Source organism: Mizuhopecten yessoensis, unplaced genomic scaffold (genome assembly GCF_002113885.1).
Source record: "Mizuhopecten yessoensis strain PY_sf001 unplaced genomic scaffold, ASM211388v2 scaffold455, whole genome shotgun sequence".
Lineage (NCBI taxonomy): Eukaryota > Metazoa > Mollusca > Bivalvia > Pectinida > Pectinidae > Mizuhopecten > Mizuhopecten yessoensis.
In genome coordinates, this window is record NW_018403555.1 from 21699 (window position 1) to 44074 (window position 22376).

The 22376-nt window shown below is 34.8% G+C and overlaps 1 protein-coding gene across 1 annotated transcript in view; it reads right to left on the minus strand.

Moving 5' to 3' along the window:
• Positions 1-692: 692 nt before the first annotated feature.
• Positions 693-22376, minus strand: part of LOC110449442 (ceramide synthase 2-like) — a 28081-nt gene continuing 6397 nt past the window's right edge. Inside the window, exons 2-9 of the mRNA XM_021496321.1 lie at positions 22041-22167; positions 14745-14851; positions 13066-13123; positions 10912-10962; positions 8986-9207; positions 6714-6820; positions 6376-6535; positions 693-3484 (exon numbers count right to left, since the gene is read on the minus strand). Of these exons, the coding sequence (XP_021351996.1) occupies positions 3329-3484; positions 6376-6535; positions 6714-6820; positions 8986-9207; positions 10912-10962; positions 13066-13123; positions 14745-14851; positions 22041-22167 (988 nt within the window). The 3' untranslated portion in view covers positions 693-3328. The remainder of the gene's footprint in view (positions 3485-6375; positions 6536-6713; positions 6821-8985; positions 9208-10911; positions 10963-13065; positions 13124-14744; positions 14852-22040; positions 22168-22376) is intronic.

Sequence of the window (22376 nt, forward strand, 5' to 3'; positions counted from 1 at the left end):
ATATGGCTAGCTGTTACGTTACTGTGATGTAGTCCTAACATATGGCTAGCTGTTACGTGACTGTGATGTAGTCCTAACATATGGCTAGCTGTTACGTTACTGTGATGTAGTCCTAATATATGGCTAGCTGTTACGTTACTGTGATGTAGTCCTAAACATATTGCTAGCTGTTACGTTACTGTGATGTAGTCCTACACTCTTGATGAAGTAGGAAACAGCACACACAACACTTTGAATTAACATAATACATGTACCGGCATGGTTGGTCGGTTCAACTTTCGGACAATTTACCTTGGTATGTTTTACACTGAATGAAACAGTTAACAACCATTGATCATTATATATACATGTGTGCAAGCATAATTTTAAATGATTAAAAAAAGAGAAGAAGTGACTTAACAAAAGGACTTTTTATCCAAATTTCCTTTTTAAACATCAAAAGCACAATAAATCTATTGTCATCTTTTGTTTATTATTATTTTGACGTTCATTGTTTAATGCACTGTATTTTTCTCCCGATATGGAACATTATTTTGACTGTTTCTATAACTTCATATTTAGTTGTAGACACCCAGAAATTTTACTCTATCAAAACAAAACAAATAGTCATCACATTTAATAAATATAGATAATTCTGAAAAATCGGGTGTAAAATGTTGATAATTTTGTGAAATTCTCATAAAAAGCATCAAACAAAAAAATAAACAACGATAAAAAACAACATTGTAAAGTAATTTTTTTCATGAAATTTTGACCTTGATATACTCTGGATATACACACTTCTGTATCAGAAGGGTGGTTACACTTTAAGGATACAAACATACATAAAACAGAACCTGATTTGCATTTGTAAATATGAATGAAATATTAAACTAAATTCTATACATGAAAATATGTTTGCTGCTAATCAAACATATCACTACAAAAATATTAATATAATTCTTGAAAAAATGTTTACAATCATTACACTCAATCTTTAAATGCTATATAATTTATTTTGATATGTTAAAAAAGGCGATACTGAAACCAGTAAGACAACCAAGGCTTGCAAAATATCCATTGCCCAATATTTACCGACAACATGTAACTATTTCTCCTCCGTTCCCCCCAATAGGACCAGTATCCAAAATAAACCACTTAAAACTAGCATTACATTTTTCAATAGTTTCATGTCGGGGTTTTTTCAAATTTGTGTTAATTTTCTAAATTCATTACAGATATGTATTTCAAAATATAAAAAGAATATATTAATTTTGAGACAAAATTCCTGACCAATTAAATGCTATTCATGGTTGGAAAATGTTGAATGTTAAAGCTAACAAAATTTACCGGGTAACCCTTTTAACACACACGAAAAAATAATACCCCATCTAAAGCAGTGTGTTTTGGTCCAATTCCACTGTGCTCCATTTCAACATCAGGACACATTTAATTTGCACATTCTCGTTAAACATGGGGGTTAAGGTACAGCTGTGGGATCACGCACCACCACTACACAATGTTTGGTATGCAAACCAACAGTGAAAGATTAAAAATCTGGGAATTATATCTTGTGCACATCTAGGTGCATGGTGGACTAACACAACCTTGTAAGTGTTCATGTGATAGCACTTATCCGTGTGGTAAATATACAAAGGCGTCATAAACATATTACAATTTCTTCTTACACCTATATCATTCTCATTTTATTATAAATTATTTTGTCACATTTTCACTTTTTAATATTTGTATTCTTAATTTATAAATGGCTATTTCCAGCGTTCTTTTTAAACAAACATGCTCCGGTTGCTCAAAGATTGGTTAGAATCAACTTATGGTTTGGGAAAACTTTAGATATGAATACAAGAAAGAACATCTGATAATAATGTCCATCACGATAGATTCATGGAGACAGATAAGATGTATTTAAAGCACTCCTTTTGCTTTGAAAGCTCTTGCCTATTAAGAACAATTTTAATTTTCCACTAATCTGTATTCACTAGTTTAAGTTAACTAATCTTTCAAAACCAGAGGCTGGATCATTGTGTACAATACACTGGACACAGATCCATAACGTGACGAATACTTACTTGCACTGTGTGGATGATGTACTCTATGTGACATCACACAATTGTTATCAATGCATGTACCTGCAGTAATGAGTATAATGTCCTACTTACGAGTACATATTTTGCACATGAATTTGTCCTTAAGGTGATTCAAATATATAACAGCAAGGCCTTATTTTGGATGGAAATTACATTGTCCTCAATGTATCGGGAAAGGCAAATCTGCATGCCATGTGCCAGTAAAAAAAACAGCAGCATTTTACCAGCATTTCAAAATACAAAAATAATCTTAGAAAAATAAGGAGAGAATCTTATGTCACTATGGAAATGAAAGTAAATGAGCTTCACACTTTCAATCCTACAAAGGAAAGAGATATATTTGTAAATTTCCGTACCATCATAAAAAATCAGTATGAAATGCCAAGGAGTTCTAAGCTTAATGACAAGCCTAAATTAGCCACTCATCGTTACCATGTGAACTATTAGTTGAATGACAACCATAAACATGACAAAACAAAATCTATTTATAATAGGATACTTTTGTTTTACTAAATGGATATTGTATTATAATATAAACCTTCCCCGACCCGAACAATGTTAAATTTGAATGTTTATTTATTAATGTATTTTTTTTTACAATCAGATCCTTTGTAGAAGTCCTAATGAATCGTTTTTTCCAGAACTTTATTTGTTGTCTGTCGTTGGTTACCGATACAGCTAAAGATAAATTCCCGCTGACAAAGTTGTGTGTTACTCACACAACAACAGAAAATTATATTTTCCTTTCTTACAGTATGTATAAATTGAAGGAATGTATTGCTTCATTTGATCAAAAGTTAGCAAAACACTATTATGTATTTTAACACATACAGAAAAAATCTGAAGCCACACCAATACCATTTAAATCAGTAAAGGGACAGCCTGAACTTGTTCATTTCACTACGTATACATCAATGTGTTGTTAAACTCAAAGTGGTTTAAAAATAAATACAGATTTACTTTTTCATAGTTGTGTATATTGTGAAGTTACACCGATATCTTAATACAGAAACCATTTAAGATCTAGTTGTCCTCACAAAAGGTCACAGCATTCAAAGGTCAAGATAGGATCTAAACAATATGATGACCAGGTGACAATATCATATTTGCTGTTGGTGAGAACTGCTTCCTTCTGTCCAAACTGCCTTAATGCTTTATGCCTTGCACTCCTTGCAGCTGCCTGCAAATGACATTTGTTTGATGGTGAAAAAAGTAGCTTGCCCAAATCCAGCCTTCCTGCCCTATGCCCTTCGTTTTTTCCTGCTATCTGCAGCTTTTGGACTTCTGCTCAAGGCTGGGGGGCATCCATTGGAAACAGACGTTTTTCCTTGGATTATATCCTCCTCCTCCTCCTCTCCCCCTGTGGAAACCTCTGTGTCACTGCTGAGGTCTTTGAGCTGAAGTAAGAACATGAGCATAAATGATTAAATTTTCATGAACGTATTTGCACTACTATTGACATTAAGTGTGATGAACTACCAACATTTTTAGTTTATAAATTAGTTAAAACATGTATATATAGACCAATGTACTACTGCTATTCCGTCTTACTGTTGACACTCCCCAGATCCCCAGATGTGTCCCTACAACAAGTCTGTTGCTCTTAGAATTTACATTATATGGAAGTTATCCTCCTAATAGTATTATGTGTAGATAAATACTTACACTAATTCAAAACATTTTGTACTGGAAAACAACGAATCCGGACTCAGACAGGGTTTGATGCTTACACTAGTCCACTAGTCCGTGACTACCTGGTGTACTCAATATCAACTAAACCTAACTAGTTTGTACTGGAAAACAACGAATCCGGACTAAGACAGGGTTTGATGCTTAGACTAGTCCACTAGTCCGTGACTCCCTGGTGTACTCAATATCAACTGAACCTAACTAGTCCTCTAGTCCGTGACTACCTGGTGGACTCACTATCAACTAAACCTAACTAGGCCTCTTGTCCGTGACTACCTAGTGTACTCACAAAACATTTTGTACTGGAAAACAACGAATCCGGACTAAGACAGGGTTTGATGCTTGCACTAGTCCACTAGTCCGTGACTCCCTGGTGTACTCACTATCGACTAAACCTAACTAGTCATCTTGTCCGTGACTACCTGGCGTACTCACTATCAACTAATCCTAACTAGTCCTCTTGTCCATGACTACCTTGTGTACTCACTATCAACTAGACCTAACTAGTCCTCCTATCCGTGACTACCTGGTGGACTCACTATCAACTAAAACTAACTAGTACTCTTGTCCGTGACTACCTAGTGTACTCACAAAACATTTTGTACTGGAAAACAACGAATCCGGACTCGGACAGGGTTTGATGCTTAGACTAGTCCACTAGTCCGTGACTCCCTGGTGTACTCAATATCACCTAAACCTAACTAGTCCCCCTGTCCGTGACTACCTGGTGTTCTCAATATCAACTAAACATAACTAGTCCTCTTGTCTGTGCCTACCTGGGGTACTCACTATCAACTAACCCTAACTAGTCCTCTTGTCCATGACTACCTTGTGTACTCACTATCAACTAACCCTAACTAGTCCTCTTGTCCATGACTACCTTGTGTACTCAATATCATCTAAACCTAACTAGTCCTTTGGAACATTTTGTACTGGAAAACAACGAATCCGGACTAAGACAGGGTTTGATGCTTGCACTAGTCCACTAGTCCGTGACTCCCTGGTGTACTCAATATCAACTAATCCTAACTAGTCCTCTTGCCCGTGACTACCTTGTGTACTCACTATCAACTAATCCTAACTAGTCCTCTTGTCTGTGCCTACCTGGGGTACTCACTATCAACTAATCCTAACTAGTCCTCTTGTCACTGACTACCTGGCGTACTCACTATCAACTAGACCTAACTAGTCCTCCTATCCGTGACTACCTGGTGTACTCACGATCAACTAAACCTAACTAATCCTCTTGTCTGTGACTACTTGGAGTACTCAATATCAACTAAACATAACTAGTCCTCTTGTCTGGGACTACCTGGTGTACTCCCTATCAACTAAACCTAACAAGTCCTCTTGTCCGCGACTACCTGGTGTACTCAATAGCAACTAAACCTAACTAGTTTGTACTGGAAAACAACGAATCCGGACTAAGACAGGGTTTGATGCTTACACTAGTCCACTAGTCCGTGACTCCCTGGTGTACTCAATATCAACTGAACCTAACTAGTCCTCTCGCCCGTGACTACCTGGTGTACTAACTATCAACTAAACCTACCTAGTCCTCTTGTCTGTGCCTACCTGGGGTACTCACTATCAACTAATCCTAACTAGTCCTCTTGCCCGTGACTACCTTGTGTACTCACTATCAACTAAACCTAACTAGTCCTCTTGTCACTGACTACCTGGTGTACTCACTATCAACTAAACCTAACTAGTCCTCTTGTCCGTGACTACCTTGTGTACTCAATATCAACTAAACCTAACTAGTCCTTTGGATTTATAAATTAAAGAAGATATGTTATCAGAAAATCATATGAGAGACAGATTACAAAATAATAATGTTCCTTTCAGAAAACAGTTTAAAACATAATTTTATTGCATAATGATTGTTAATTTGTTTTTCTAAAACTGCCCCATGTCTTTATGGCAGTAGTTTTTTTATATTGTCTGCAGTTAATTACTTCTTATTTTTCCTGCTTGAGATGTTTCCTTAAACTTTGGACTTTGGACTTAGGACTAGCATATGATCTATTCAACTAGGTATGACGACTATTAAGCAAATAGGAAGTTAGTGTCTAACGTTTAACCCTGTCAGATAAAGCTTCTATTACAGAAAAAAAGGGAACATAGAGGTGGTAACGATACCAGTCATTCACACATTAAAACTGACAAAATAACAATTGTGGTAGAAATTGTATAACTTAAGGATCCCTGTCCCGCTGCCCTGTGATTGTTTGTTCGTACAGTTACCTCCCCTTAATTTCCTTTTAGATATAACTGTACCCCAGTCAGGACAGAACACTTCCACTGGCCAGGTATAGCTCAGTGTGTAAGAGTGATAGTATAACAATCTGAAGTGCACGTTTTAAATCTCAGTCTATAGCCTTGCTGAATTTTCACACTCATAGCACTGCTGTAGTTGATTATATTTTGTTTACATCATCTGCATTATTTTTTCATAAAAGTTCCACAAGTTATAATTTCTTTCCAGCAGTGGTATGGGGGTCCTTAACTAAGTTTCATTATCTTGATTGACGATGAGTACAGGAAAATTAGCCCTACACTGACACATGGCTGGACAGGATATTTATGGAAGACCCACCTTCTTGTCACCAGTGAACTTGGTGGCCATAATGCGTACGATCATGTAGGTCCAGATGACGTGAAGAATCTGTAAGACCCAGAGCAGACCATTGAGAATCCAGTATGCAGGCCAGATAGGGAGATGATCCAGGGACTGGAATGTTGCAGACCACACTACCCTGTAATGACGATAAAAAAGTTTACCATTTAAATTCATTGTCAAAGAGCTACAGTTGTAACCGTTAAAGATTCTTTCGTGGACATTTCTAAAATCTATCACTCAGAGTAGAATCTCAGACAAGGCAGCAAATCAACTCATGTCAAACCCTTTTTAGAGTAAATGTTGGGAGAACCTACCTGAAGGGGTAGACGTACAACCTGGTGAACAACCACACCACGAAGAAAACTCCAAACAGGGTGTCAGTAAGTGTGGCTTTCTTCACATAGTTGGCCATCTTAGCCCCCTGAAAAAGGAAGTGACATCAATATTTCTGTAATGAGTATAGATAATCGTATTGTAATTAACTAATGATGAGACATGGTGATGTATGCACTCTCCTGCTACTTGCTGTGATATCACATGAGCTTCCATGTCATAAAAGATTCATAAAATGAGTCGAAAAAAACAAATTCAACTAAGCTAGCCTCTGGCAAGTAAAAAAAGAAAAAAAAAGAAGCTTTATATATAAAAATCTCATATGAATTGCAAACACATTCTAGAACCTTTTGATTACATGATTTTCAGGTCAATATTAAAGTCTAATACTACACCAATTTTGCTCTATATTTATTGCCTCAATTGTGACATCAAAGTAATGATAAGTCTAAGTCTAAGATACGTCTATGATGTCAACAGGTCATAAACGTAATCAAGTAAGTATGCTATTTACCAATTATTGATTTCAGTTGAGGTGAATATGTGTTTATATAGACCCAAGAAAGTGATATTGACCGAGACAAAGTGGTGGTTAACTCTTTCACCACTGTAGACTCTAATGGACTCATCCAGATCAATACATGGTAGAGTGTACTAAAGTCATATAGGGGTGAAAGGGTTAATATTACTTTCTCATATTCATATGACCGCATTTTCACCAAAATAAAAGTCTTTTTTAATATATATTAGACGGAGGAAAGTACCACTTCCGGCAGAGCAACATTTCAACTGAAATGACATCATAAAGTGAATATTGACCAAGTCAAAATCACAAATCAACGACCTCCGCATGATTCTGATTCAACCAATTGCAACGAGAATGCAGGAAAAATGTTTATTACGTACCTGATATAAATATGATATAAATAGTATAACACAGGTGTACTCTCTTGATGTTAGAGAAATAGTCTGATAACTAAGATTTAATGTTGTTATCAGAGTTACAATCACTTTGAAGACATTCATATTTTCATGGAAAATCATCTGTAAAAGTGGAAATTTTTGTGATATGGAAATGTTCACATTTTTCGGCATTGAACAAATTAGCATGAAAATAAGCAAATACTTATTTACAAACTGTTATAGAGCACAGCTGTACCAGTATAGATACAATTGTGGGATCGCACAACGTTACACGATGTGTGCACGGTGTGTGAACGATGTGTGCACGAAGTGCGAACGATAAAAAATTGGACGATCATTGCTTGCACACATTTGTGTGGACGATCGACGAACGTTGTGCGATAACAACTGTGGTTGGTGTAAATTGAGGAATGGCTTAACAATATATACGGTTTGCTGTTTAGACATATAAACTTGATTTGTTTAGTATGTTTCCTTCCCTATTCTAGCTTCATCTACAAGCTTTCCTTTCTGTCTATACCTTAGAAATGGCGCGTTTACGGTGTTTTTTAAACGACCTTACAAAACAGCCTCGGCAACACAGGTAAACATAGCCACTTTGTACCTGGACAGTAGTTTTCCCCCGCCCGGGGCACTAACGAAGGGGAGCTTTAGATTAAAACGAATGCAAATAACAAATACTAAACGTCCAGTTGTGTTTTCATAACAGTATACGGTATCACATATCAGCTTTACCCGTGAGGCACAGGCCAGGTAAAACTCCGGTCACTCATTAAATTGTTATTTATCTCTTCTGTTACCTAGCTAGGAGCCAAATCTATTCTTGACAGTCTAACGGTCACGGTAATACTGTGTTACATGCATTGTAAAATTGTAGATAATGTTAATTATTGTGATGAGAAATTACAATAATAAATACAGTGTAAATTATTGTATACTAGTACGAGCCTTCCTTATTTTTTTCATTCCGTAATATTGATCAACAAATTGTACCGAATCGCACAGTTGTGCGGAGAGAAGCGCACAACGGGACGAACGATTGTCAAATCGCCCAGATGTGCGCACCATGTGTGGACGATGTGCGGACGGTGTGCAAACGATGTATGCACAGTATTTTTGGTGCGTTGTGCGGTCACACAACTGTATATAGAATACATATCTATACCCGTGTAGAATCGTTATCAACAAAAAAGTTTTAGTTTTAAGAGTCACAATGCAAACATTTTCACATTTAAAGTATCAAAATACAATAATACAAATTAGCAAACAAAATTTTGAAGTGAACAGAGCTTTCTTTGTTAAAAAACCCTCAAAGGTTTGTGTACATACAGCCAACCAGAAGTCGACGGAATCATGGACGAGTAGGACGAGGGTGCCGATGCGGATCTGGTTTGAGGCAAAGGAAAAGTAGATGAGCATCATGGTGACAATGTGATGGACGACGAGCTCTTTGAAGTCTTTTCTCTTGTGATCTGTGACCAGGGTAAACACCAGGTTCCAGTAGAAGGCCAACTCTATTGTATAGTACCAGTATATATCATTGGGCACATGCTGTAAAGTTCAAATAAACAGAGTTAGAGAGTACAGTAATACCCGACTTCAATGGTGCTCCCCTATAATGGATCTCATTATAAACACATGTTAACATTCTTAACTCTTTCACCCCTAGATAACTTGAGTAGACTCTACCATACATTCATCCGGATGAGTCCATTATGCTCTACAGTGGTGAAAGGGTTAAAGGATATGTACTATAAAAGGCTGTTTCTTGGGAACATTTCCATGATTTCATCTCCATATTTGTTCCTCTTAAAATGATGTGTAAGTAGCTTGTGATATGGTGCATGAAAGCTAAGGTTGAAAATTGACCTGAAGTCTTTTTGGGGGGTTCTGACAATAGCAGATTAAACAATTCATATGAACAAACTTAGCAACTCTTTATCCCACCATATAAGGGCCACTTATCCTCACCCTGGCCTTTTTGGTTAATCATAAGAGGTCATGGCTTTTGAAGACATTTGACCCCTCTTACCTTAGATATAAGTGAAGGTCATTTATTCGAACAAACTTGGTAGCCATTCATCTCTGCATGCTACAGGCCAAATATCATCACCCTAGGTCTTTTGGTTAGGCAGAAGAAGCTTCTTAAAAGTTTTGAAAAATAATTGACCCCTGTAACCCTGAATAAGGGTGAAGGTCATTCATTTAAACTAATGTGGTAGCCCTTTCATCCCATCATGCTACCAGCCAAATATCATCATCCCTGGCAATTTGGTTATTCAGAAGAAGTCATTATTATTTTTTTGAAATATGAAAACTGTTACATTGAATACAAGTCAAGGTCATTCATTTGATAAAGCTTGAAAGCCCTTCATCCAAGCATGCTTCTGGCCAAATATCATCACCCTGGTTCTTTTGGTTTTTCAGAAAAAGTCATTTAATGTTTTTATCATATTTGACCCCTGTGACCTTGAATATGGTCAATCATTTGAACAAACTTGGTAGCCCTTCCTCCCAGTATACTTCTGGCAAAATATCACCACCCTGGGTCTATTGGTTATTGAACAGAAGTTGTTTAAAAGAATTTAGTATATGTTTTTTTCTGAATGAGACCATGCAACCACCCCAAGAGGCTGCTCTTTTACATTTGAAATGGGAGACAATCACCTTTGAAAGGAAAAAGTTGTATCAACACTTATCAGTGCAATACATCCTTGTCTCACCCTCGGGTTGAGATGAAAGGATTTCAAAGGCACAACAACTGTATATGACATCACGTCATTAATGCAACAAAGTCACTTAAAAAAATGCATAAACATTTTGTCAGCAATGTATGATCAGCTGTAACATCAACATTGCATTATATAACAGAGTCAACAGTAATAATCAGTCACCTCTTCAGGGGTGAGATGGGGATTTAAACAATCGGCAAAAGATTGTCATTGTCAAAAACATGGCAAGCATCATGTTTGACAACTAAAGAATTTCCCATCCACTTTAAGGTTGGGATGGGGATTAAAACCATCAGGGAAAGATTCTGAAGTTGATAAACACTTGGCACTTAGCTTCATGACTAACAACTTAAGATTCTTCCCCCTTAGGGGTAAACAATTTTATTATCTAAACCCTTCGGGTAAGATTGTTTTCCCTCAGGATGCTAACTGATCATCTGATCCTCTAAGGACTGAAAGATTATATCATTCTCCCCTCCGTTTAAGTTTCAATAGTTGACACGTAATGTGTTACAATAGTTACCTGGCGCACACCGGATACCCAGCAATACTTAGAATCCCAGAAGTATGGTTTCTGAAATAAATGACATCAACAATCAATTTTACTGTTTCGTTTTGTGTCTTGATACAGGGGCAGATCGCCCTGAAAATTGGACACATTTCTTTGTCTGCACTGTCGTTATTACTTCTTTGCCCGTATATCTATATCTACTGTATATAACTATACTTACATCCCACAGGACATACAGGCTGATATCTACTGTATATAACTATACTTACATCCCACAGGACATACAGGCTGATATCTACTGTATATAACTATATACTAACATCCCACAGGACATACAGGCTGATATCTACTGTATATAACTATATACTAACATCCCACAGGACATACAGGCTGATATCTACTGTATATAACTATATACTAACATCCCACAGGACATACAGGCTGATATCTACTGTATATAACTATATACTAACATCCCACAGGACATACAGGCTGATATCTACTGTATATAACTATATACTAACATCCCACAGGACATACAGGCTGATATCTACTGTATATAACTATATACTAACATCCCACAGGACATACAGGCTGATATCTACTGTATATAACTATATACTAACATCCCACAGGACATACAGGCTGATATCTACTGTATATAACTATATACTAACATCCCACAGGACATACAGGCTGATATCTACTGTATATAACTATATACTAACATCCCACAGGACATACAGGCTGATATCTACTGTATATAACTATATACTAACATCCCACAGGACATACAGGCTGATATCTACTGTATATAACTATATACTAACATCCCACAGGACATACAGGCTGATATCTACTGTATATAACTATATACTAACATCCCACAGGACATACAGGCTGATATCTACTGTATATAACTATATACTAACATCCCACAGGACATACAGGCTGATATCTACTGTATATAACTATATACTAACATCCCACAGGACATACAGGCTGATATCTACTGTATATAACTATATACTAACATCCCACAGGACATACAGGCTGATATCTACTGTATATAACTATATACTAACATCCCACAGGACATACAGGCTGATATCTACTGTATATAACTATATACTAACATCCCACAGGACATACAGGCTGATATCTACTGTATATAACTATATACTAACATCCCACAGGACATACAGGCTGATATCTACTGTATATAACTATATACTAACATCCCACAGGACATACAGGCTGATATCTACTGTATATAACTATATACTAACATCCCACAGGACATACAGGCTGATATCTACTGTATATAACTATATACTAACATCCCACAGGACATACAGGCTGATATCTACTGTATATAACTATATACTAACATCCCACAGGACATACAGGCTGATATCTACTGTATATAACTATATACTAACATCCCACAGGACATACAGGCTGATATCTACTGTATATAACTATATACTAACATCCCACAGGACATACAGGCTGATATCTACTGTATATAACTATATACTAACATCCCACAGGACATACAGGCTGATATCTACTGTATATAACTATATACTAACATCCCACAGGACATACAGGCTGATATCTACTGTATATAACTATATACTAACATCCCACAGGACATACAGGCTGATATCTACTGTATATAACTATATACTAACATCCCACAGGACATACAGGCTGATATCTACTGTATATAACTATATACTAACATCCCACAGGACATACAGGCTGATATCTACTGTATATAACTATATACTAACATCCCACAGGACATACAGGCTGATATCTACTGTATATAACTATATACTAACATCCCACAGGACATACAGGCTGATATCTACTGTATATAACTATATACTAACATCCCACAGGACATACAGGCTGATATCTACTGTATATAACTATATACTAACATCCCACAGGACATACAGGCTGATATCTACTGTATATAACTATATACTAACATCCCACAGGACATACAGACTGATATCTACTGTATATAACTATATACTAACATCCCACAGGACATACAGACTGATATCTACTGTATATAACTATATACTAACATCCCACAGGAAATATACATACAGACTGATACTTATTGTATATCTATAAATATAAACTTACATCCCACAGGACATACAGGCCACCAAAGAAGCTGAATGAGTAGAACAGGAAATGCCAGCTGAAAGTAAAATATAGAAAGCTTTGTCTTATTCAAGTTAGCTACATTTACAATAATTGTTTTTTTTTAATACACTCATGTTTTCACAAACTATACACCATTATTGTGTCCTATCAAACTATAAACTATGATTGTGTCCTATCAAACTATACACTAGTATTGTGTCCTATCAAACTATACACCCTTATTGTGTCCTATCAAAGTATACACCATTATTGTGTCCTATCTTGAGCAAAATATTCTGTATGTTTCAAGATTAAATTTTAAGTATCACATACAGGCTGATATCAGCCTGTATGTGATACTTAAAATTTAATCTTGAAACATACAGAATATTTTTCTCAAGATAGGACACACTAATGGTGTATAGTTTGATAGGACACAAGAATAGTGTATAGTTTGATAGGACACATTAATGGTGTATAGTTTGATATGACACAATCATAGTGTATAGTTTGATAGGACATAATAATAGTGTATAGTTTGATAGGCACAATAATAGTGTATAGTTTGAGAGGACACAATAATAGTGTATAGTTTGATACTTTACAAGTCATACTGTATTTAGTAATACAGTATGACTTGCACAGTTCTCAGTGAGTATTCTTTAATACTCACTGAGAACTGTGCAAGTCATACTGTATTACTAAATACAGTATGACTTGTAAAGTTCTCCTATCAAACTATACACTATTATTGTGTCCTATCAAACTATACACCATTATTGTGTCCTATCTTGAGCAAAATATTCTGTATGTTTCAAGATTAAATTTTAAGTATCTCTATTTTAAACGGCTTAAATGTTAATTCTTTGAAAACAAGATCCCTATCAAAAATTGGCAGATACATTGTACACAGACCAAATGTGAAAATACACTGTTTTTAAGAAAATACCCAGGCTAGGAGAGGATTGGGGACAAATAACCTGATGTTTATTGCATGTCTGCAAAGCTGTGTCAGTCATTATTAAAATAAATCATACAGACCTTAAATGCCATATCAACACATTAAATATGCTTATTAAAATGCAGCATGTAGTTCAAATTAATTTGCGCAGCTCGTGTATGCATGTTCAATTAATTAAGCAATAAATGTTTTAGCAAATGTTGTTATGGTCCTATAACACTCATTGTTATTGATGACAAACTTAATAAAGCCCAGCAGGGCTGCTTTATGTAAGTTTGGCAGCAATAGAAATGTGTGTTATAGGACCAAAGCAATATTTGCTAAATCATTCACTATTTATATTTACATTTTGATAGAGTAGCTTCGCTTTATTCAGATAAATTTTGAACAGTTTTTTAACAGCAAATCAAGTGTTGACAACTATGAAATCGATGACATCACAATAGAGATTGGTGACGTTACATAGCAAATGTTGTTATAGTCTCATAACATCATTTGCCGTCTCAATGCATTACAATGGAAGGATGCAGAGCAAATGTAAATATTTAAATCAGAACAGCGGTCTTCCATGGTATCTAACATTACCGTTATAATGTCATAATGACGATCATGTCAACCTGTGGGCCATGACATTTACATTCTATAACAGTGCCATTTGGAGTAATGGTGACAGTAGCTAGTGCCACATAGTGATACTACAGCGAAATTCGCGTACCTGCATTCCCTGAACTTTTTCATCCTGCCTGGTATGTCTCGACTGCGTCTGTGTCGGAACCATCTCTGTATCTGTCTCTCTGTTAGACTTGTCTTCTTGGATAATTCCTGTTTACAATATAATAGAACACAGTTAATATCATAGCCAATCTGGTTAAGATGTGAATGCATACATGTATATGGTTATATAAGGTTGGGATCTCGATGGTTTCCATGTAATATATCACCTTGGAATATAATTAGCTCCCAAAGGCAATTACGGGGGTGAAGCCTGATCCCAGGGCTAACCCTGGTAACACAGCATTTTCTTTAGGACCAGCTATCCTTTATAAAATATATAGAAGGGAAAATATATCAAAACGATAAAAAATAAAGACATATTCTTTGTAAAGCAGCGAAAGGCCTTGAGGATCTATCTTCTTGTACTTTTTCATTTGATTTTTTTTATATATGGTTATCTCGATTGTTTCCAAGTTACGGCCCAAGGCCTAATACAATGTTTCACTCACTGGTCTAAATCATTATCATATTCATTTATCATGGCTCTTGACTTTATGATTCTTCAAAAAAAGTCATTTTAATTTTGAATTTAATGCGTTTAACCCCTGTGGCTTTAACAGTAGGTCATTCATATAAGGAAACTTATATAGCACTTAATCAATCCAAGATACCTTTTGGCAAAATATTAGAGCTCAAAAAATGGAAAGTAATTACAAGCTGAATCTTCAACTTTTTGACCCATTATAGAAAGACTGTATTAAAAAATAAGTGACCTAATTTAAACAAATTTAATTAGACAACAGATCTGCACAACAGGTCTATATAATATAGATTAAGTACCATGCATGGCTTCTTAAGATAGCAAGGTTTGAAGTTTTCAATAAAATTTTGGCCCCTGTGACCTTCAAAATTAGATCTAGGTAATTTATTTCAAGAAACTTTTAATGGTCTAACATCTCAAGAACATATCAGCAAATAACAGAATCCTAGCAATTGTTAAAGTTAAAAAGAAACACTCTAAAAACTTTCGACTTGTGAAAGCCAATGTTATCCTTTGACCTCTGCCAGTGCTCAAAGCTGACATTTGTCCGTAACAAAACATTTAGAAACATATTCACACTGCTAGTCTACATGACTGTACAATTATATTATCACACCCAATATCATGGCTTTAGACCTTATGGTTCTAGACAATGTTGCTTGATTTAAAAAAAAAAAACTTTGACCCTTATGACCTTGACAGAAGGTCAAGGTCATTTATATTAGGCAGCTTTATAAAAGTCAATATCTTTGGTATCTATTGGTCAAATATTGAGACACACAACCTGTACATAGGTGAAATATATTTATAGGTAACCTTATGACATACAAAACCTGCACACATGTAGGAGATCTCATATTACCCGAAAACATATTAAATTCTACCAGAAAAGTTCACCATGATAAAGTGTCTCCCAGAAAACTGTATTTAGTGCTTGTTTTTATTTATTCAGTGATTGTGCAGTAAGTTAACGTAGCACCAAACTAAGAAAAAACAAAGAGTACTGCAGGATGGAACAATATGCCCATGCCAATCTGACATACTTAAAATCCTTCAGATGCATTATTGTATCTAGATGTATGAAAATATGGAAACATAACAAGAAGAAACGTCTACTGTACTGTATTACCCAACTAAAGCTAAAGGAATATATATGTATTTCATGTGTCCTTTTAATTTATGGCCTTTAACAGATTGATTTTCATAAGAATTGTCTCCCTTTGTATATATTTCAAACCATGAAAATAAAAATTGAACATGCCCTCTTTTTGCCAATAATCGGTTCATCTGACACCATTAAAACAAAGGGTATCTTTGGCTACTGCTCATTAAATACTGGCATATCTCACTATTAGACAAATTGAAAATATTTATCATTGTAAGTGTCATCAGAATCCTGTCATACAAGTGTATATCCAAGTTATTGTGCAGAAACTATCAACCAAATAGCAGTATGTTAATATATTATGTTCAGGTTTCGTTTACCCTTTAAGATTAACCTTTGTCATTGTATAGTATAAATATTGATTAAGTTTCATCAGAATCAATTCATATTTTACAAAAGTTATTGTGCAGGAGCCTTCAAATTAAAAAAAAAGTCATCAGGGGGGTACACCTTTTTCGGAATACTAACCGCGGCTAGTAGACACTAATAATCCAATCAATCGGACTAAGATCACAACATGATCACATGATCTAAATATATATCACATTCACAAATGAATATGTTTCCTTTAAAAGAATATGATTTACGTTTATACTATTTTTGAATAACTGAAGCGTTTGAAGTTATTGGCTTTTTACTCCTGAAAATCAGTCTGGATACCGGTGCCAGTATTAGAAAGCATCAAAAACAAACCTGACAGACTCACAGATTTTGGATAGATAAACTTTATTTTTGTACCCCACATGCTTATAATGTCAAATTAAAAAGAATGATTACTGGTAGCAACAAATTAAAGAGGGCCACTTTGGTAGTTAGTAAATAAACTTTCAATGCTGATTGATGTCGTGAATGGTGCCCAATACCACATTTAATTAACACACATGTGCACTGCAACAGACTGTCTGGCATCATCGATACATACGGCACGAATGACTCCATGTTTTCTGATATATATTGTAGTGAAAATTACCAGGAGTTTACAGGTTTATATATTTATTGGTTATGTATACCCTCATGATGATAGAATTGAGAAGCCTATTTGTCAGTTATAACTTATTAAGTTAAAACAGTCACTAGCCTAAATTTCACAAGCTCAAGCTGATAATCTGATTGCCTCAGGATTCAGGCTATGTAGATTTTTACAATCCTTGTAGATTTGAGAAAAGTTTTTTTAATCTTTGTCACAAATCAATCGCACAGATTTGTGAATTACGGGTTTCCGGTCTAATTTAATGACTTTTCCAGCATTATCAAGTTATTTCTTTTAATTCATTGAAGAAAAAGATACATAGAATAAAACACAATGAAGCAATGTAATTGTTTTCACATGTTAACAGCCTCAAAATTACATATTGATTGGATGTATTTTTATATGGATTAGAAAAGGTCTACTTTCTTATTAAAGGGTCCCAGGTTTTACCTTGCCTTGATGTCTAGTTATGTTCATCCTGGACCCTACCTTTTACTTTTTCATTTAAATAAGCCACATAAAAACCAGCATGAAAGGTTTTTGTTGTTTGACAAAATGTATAAGCTTTATCCTGCTGAACTTTAGATATAGAACTACTTACAATGTACTCAGTAGACTCAAACTAAGTTAGAAATTACTCTTTTAACTTTTAACTTTTAACTTTTAACTTTTACTTTTAACTTTTAACGTTTAACTTTTTTATTTGTTGCCAGAAATATAACTCATTTATGATATCTAATTTTCAACACATGTACTAAAATACTCATTAACATTGATAGTGGAAGACTTCATTCATCAATGCTGAAACAAAGACGACGCAGAGGGCATTTATTAGATTAGGTACGGTAATTATGTGTCTATTGGGTTGTGCAATTCAAGGAAGAATCGGAGATGTTTTGTTTAAACGGAAATCATTAAGAGAAATTTACCTGTAATTTTGTTGATTTCTGAAAATATTGATTATACTGACATTTTCAAACAGCAACTAGCATTCAGATGTACAGGTTTCAGACTTGCAGTGAATGCAGTAAAATAGGACTTGCTAAGTTCTCTGTGTATTACTAAATAGAGTACTAGCATGACTTGTTAAATTCTCAGTGAGTATTACTAAATACAGTATGACTTGTAAAGTTCTCAGTGAGTATTACTAACTACAGTATGACTTATAAATTCTCAGTGAGTATTACTAAATACAGTATGACTTTCACAGTTCTCAGTGAGTATTACTTAATACAGTATGACTTGTAAAGTTCTCAGTGAGTATTACTAAATACAGTATGACTTGTAAAGTTCTCAGTGGGTATTACTAAATACAGTATGACTTGTAAATTCTCAGTGAGTATTACTAAATACAGTATGACTTGCACAGTTCTCAGTGAGTATTACTTAATACAGTATGACTTGTAAAGTTCTCAGTGAGTATTACTAAATACAGTATGACTTGTAAAGTTCTCAGTGAGTATTACTAAATACAGTATGACTTGTAAAGTTCTCAGTGAGTATTACTAAATACAGTATGACTTGTAAAGTTCTCAGTGAGTATTACTAAATACAGTATGACTTGTAAAGTTCTCAGTGAGTATTACTAAATACAGTATGACTTGTAAAGTTCTCAGTGAGTATTACTAAATACAGTATGACTTGTAAAGTTCTCAGTGAGTATTACTAAATACAGTATGACTTGTAAAGTTCTCAGTGAGTATTACTAAATACAGTATGACTTGTAAAGTTCTCAGTGAGTATTACTAAATACAGTATGACTTGTAAAGTTCTCAGTGAGTATTACTAAATACAGTATGACTTGTAAAGTTCTCAGTGAGTATTACTAAATACAGTATGACTTGTAAAGTTCTCAGTGAGTATTACTAAATACAGTATGACTTGTAAAGTTCTCAGTGAGTATTACTAAATACAGTATGACTTGTAAAGGTCTCTGTGAGTATTACTAAATACAGTATGACTTGTAAAGGTCTCTGTGAGTATTACTAAATACAGTATGACTTGTAAAGGTCTCTGTGAGTATTACTAAATACAGTATGACTTGTAAAGGTCTCTGTGAGTATTACTAAATACAGTATGACTTGTAAAGGTCTCTGTGAGTATTACTAAATACAGTATGACTTGTAAAGGTCTCTGTGAGTATTACTAAATACAGTATGACTTGTAAAGGTCTCTGTGAGTATTACTAAATACAGTATGACTTGTAAAGGTCTCTGTGAGTATTACTAAATACAGTATGACTTGTAAAGGTCTCTGTGAGTATTACTAAATACAGTATGACTTGTAAAGGTCTCTGTGAGTATTACTAAATACAGTATGACTTGTAAAGGTCTCTGTGAGTATTACTAAATACAGTATGACTTGTAAAGGTCTCTGTGAGTATTACTAAATACAGTATGACTTGTAAAGGTCTCAGTGAGTATTACTAAATACAGTATGACTTGTAAAGTTCTCAGTGAGTATTACTAAATACAGTATGACTTGTAAAGTTCTCAGTGAGTATTACTAAATACAGTATGACTTGTAAAGTTCTCAGTGAGTATTACTAAATACAGTATGACTTGTAAAGTTCTCTGTGAGTATTACTAAATACAGTATGACTTGTAAAGGTCTCTGTGAGTATTACTAAATACAGTATGACTTGTAAAGGTCTCAGTGAGTATTACTAAATACAGTATGACTTGTAAAGTTCTCAGTGAGTATTACTAAATACAGTATGACTTGTAAAGTTCTCAGTGAGTATTACTAAATACAGTATGACTTGTAAAGTTCTCAGTGAGTATTACTAAATACAGTATGACTTGTAAAGTTCTCAGTGAGTATTACTAAATACAGTATGACTTGTAAAGTTCTCAGTGAGTATTACTAAATACAGTATGACTTGTAAAGTTCTCAGTGAGTATTACTAAATACAGTATGACTTGTAAAGTTCTCAGTGAGTATTACTAAATACAGTATGACTTGTAAAGTTCTCAGTGAGTATTACTAAATACAGTATGACTTGTAAAGTTCTCAGTGAGTATTACTAAATACAGTATGACTTGTAAAGTTCTCAGTGAGTATTACTAAATACAGTATGACTTGTAAAGTTCTCAGTGAGTATTACTAAATACAGTATGACTTGTAAAGTTCTCAGTGAGTATTACTAAATACAGTATGACTTGTAAAGTTCTCAGTGAGTATTACTAAATACAGTATGACTTGTAAAGTTCTCAGTGAGTATTACTAAATACAGTATGACTTGTAAAGTTCTCAGTGAGTATTACTAAATACAGTATGACTTGTAAAGGTCTCAGTGAGTATTACTAAATACAGTATGACTTGATTTCAGGCGTGGATATTTCAACCAGTGCAATGAAATAGAAGATGTCTTGTAAATTTCTCAGGGAGTACCTGGTATTACTAAATGGAGTCTGACTTGTGAAGTTCTACAGAGAAACCCTTCAGTAATCACCAAAGAACCATTACACAAGAAAGTGCAACAGTCACATTCCGAGTAGATCAGTAACGTCAGATTTGATTCTCAGGAAAATTAAAAAGTGCTTCTTTCCTTAAGCAACATTTTTTCTATGAGAGCAAAATCAGATGGCAAATATTTTATCAGTGTGTCATCACCTGGTCGTCATACAAAGGTGTAACCTTAATCAACTGACGAAACATATTTATTAACTGGACATCCATTTCCGACAGGCAGCAATAAATGTCACTGAAAACAGACTAAAGTAACACCTGTAGTACAGAAGATTTCACTTAATATCACTTCTCAGAGGATAGCATGACACTAACTGGAACGTGACATAACAAGAAAGAATGTTTTTTAGCCATTTCAGCTGTCAAAACCTGGAAATGATCACCATTACAAGTGATATGGTTTTACAAAGAAGATTGTTTAGTAAAAATATTTGTAACCGACACGGCTTTTTCTTTTATTACAGTGAAATAAACATCTTTTATTTGTGTGAAATGTACTGTATATTCCTTCTCAACAGGATCGGCCTACACGCATGGATTTCCACTTGAAAGGGTAAAGTTTTAATAACCATTTATTGCTCCCCTTTGAATGTTTAATTTATTTGTATTATCTGCAAAAAAGTGTGCTTCCCGCTGAAGCATACCAGGAAGATCATTAATATATATCTTAGACCAAGATTTAAACCCTCATGGCCTCAGATATCGTTTTATACTATATTGCTCTTACCTACAGAGCTAAATGGCCAACATGAACAATAGTGCTAAAATTATATCCAAAATGAAATATAGGGGAGATAACTGTATGTACGAAATACTACAGTAACTGTGAAATTTACCAATATTTTACCTGCAGCGCAGGGACAGAGAACCTCGATATCTTATTCTGTATCTACCAGTTGCTCTAGGTTAAAACCAAAAAAATGCTGAAATTATCTTTAAAAAAAAGAAGAGACATGCATAATATGTGTGTAAACAGTTTAGTCCCGGTCATTAATAGTCACAATACATGTATAACATTTTACAAGTATACAATTTAGCGAGAAATTTACTGAAAAGATTATAAGTAGGCAGTTTCCTGAAATTAACGCAAAGCACTGTTGGGAAAGAGTTTAGATTTTTTCATCACAGTTTTAAACCATGACTTAATTACCTGAATTTTGCCTTGTTCTGGGAACTTGTCAGCAGTATACACAGCCTCCAGAGTGGGATTCTTCTCCAAAGCGTATCGTTTCTTGAAGGTCAGGCCCATATACTTGGCAAACGGAACCACTAAGCATCTGGAAAAGTCAAACGGAAAATGGATATCATAGTGCCACCACATTATTAAATACATGAACCAAAACACACAAAAAAAAAACCAAGGAACTGAGGAAAGACCAAAACATTAATACATCATGAACCCAAATAGGTGTTCTGGTTACCTAAGTTTTAGAACACCCTGTTCCTTTATGAATTTGGGAAAATGAAGCATTATTATGTACCAAAC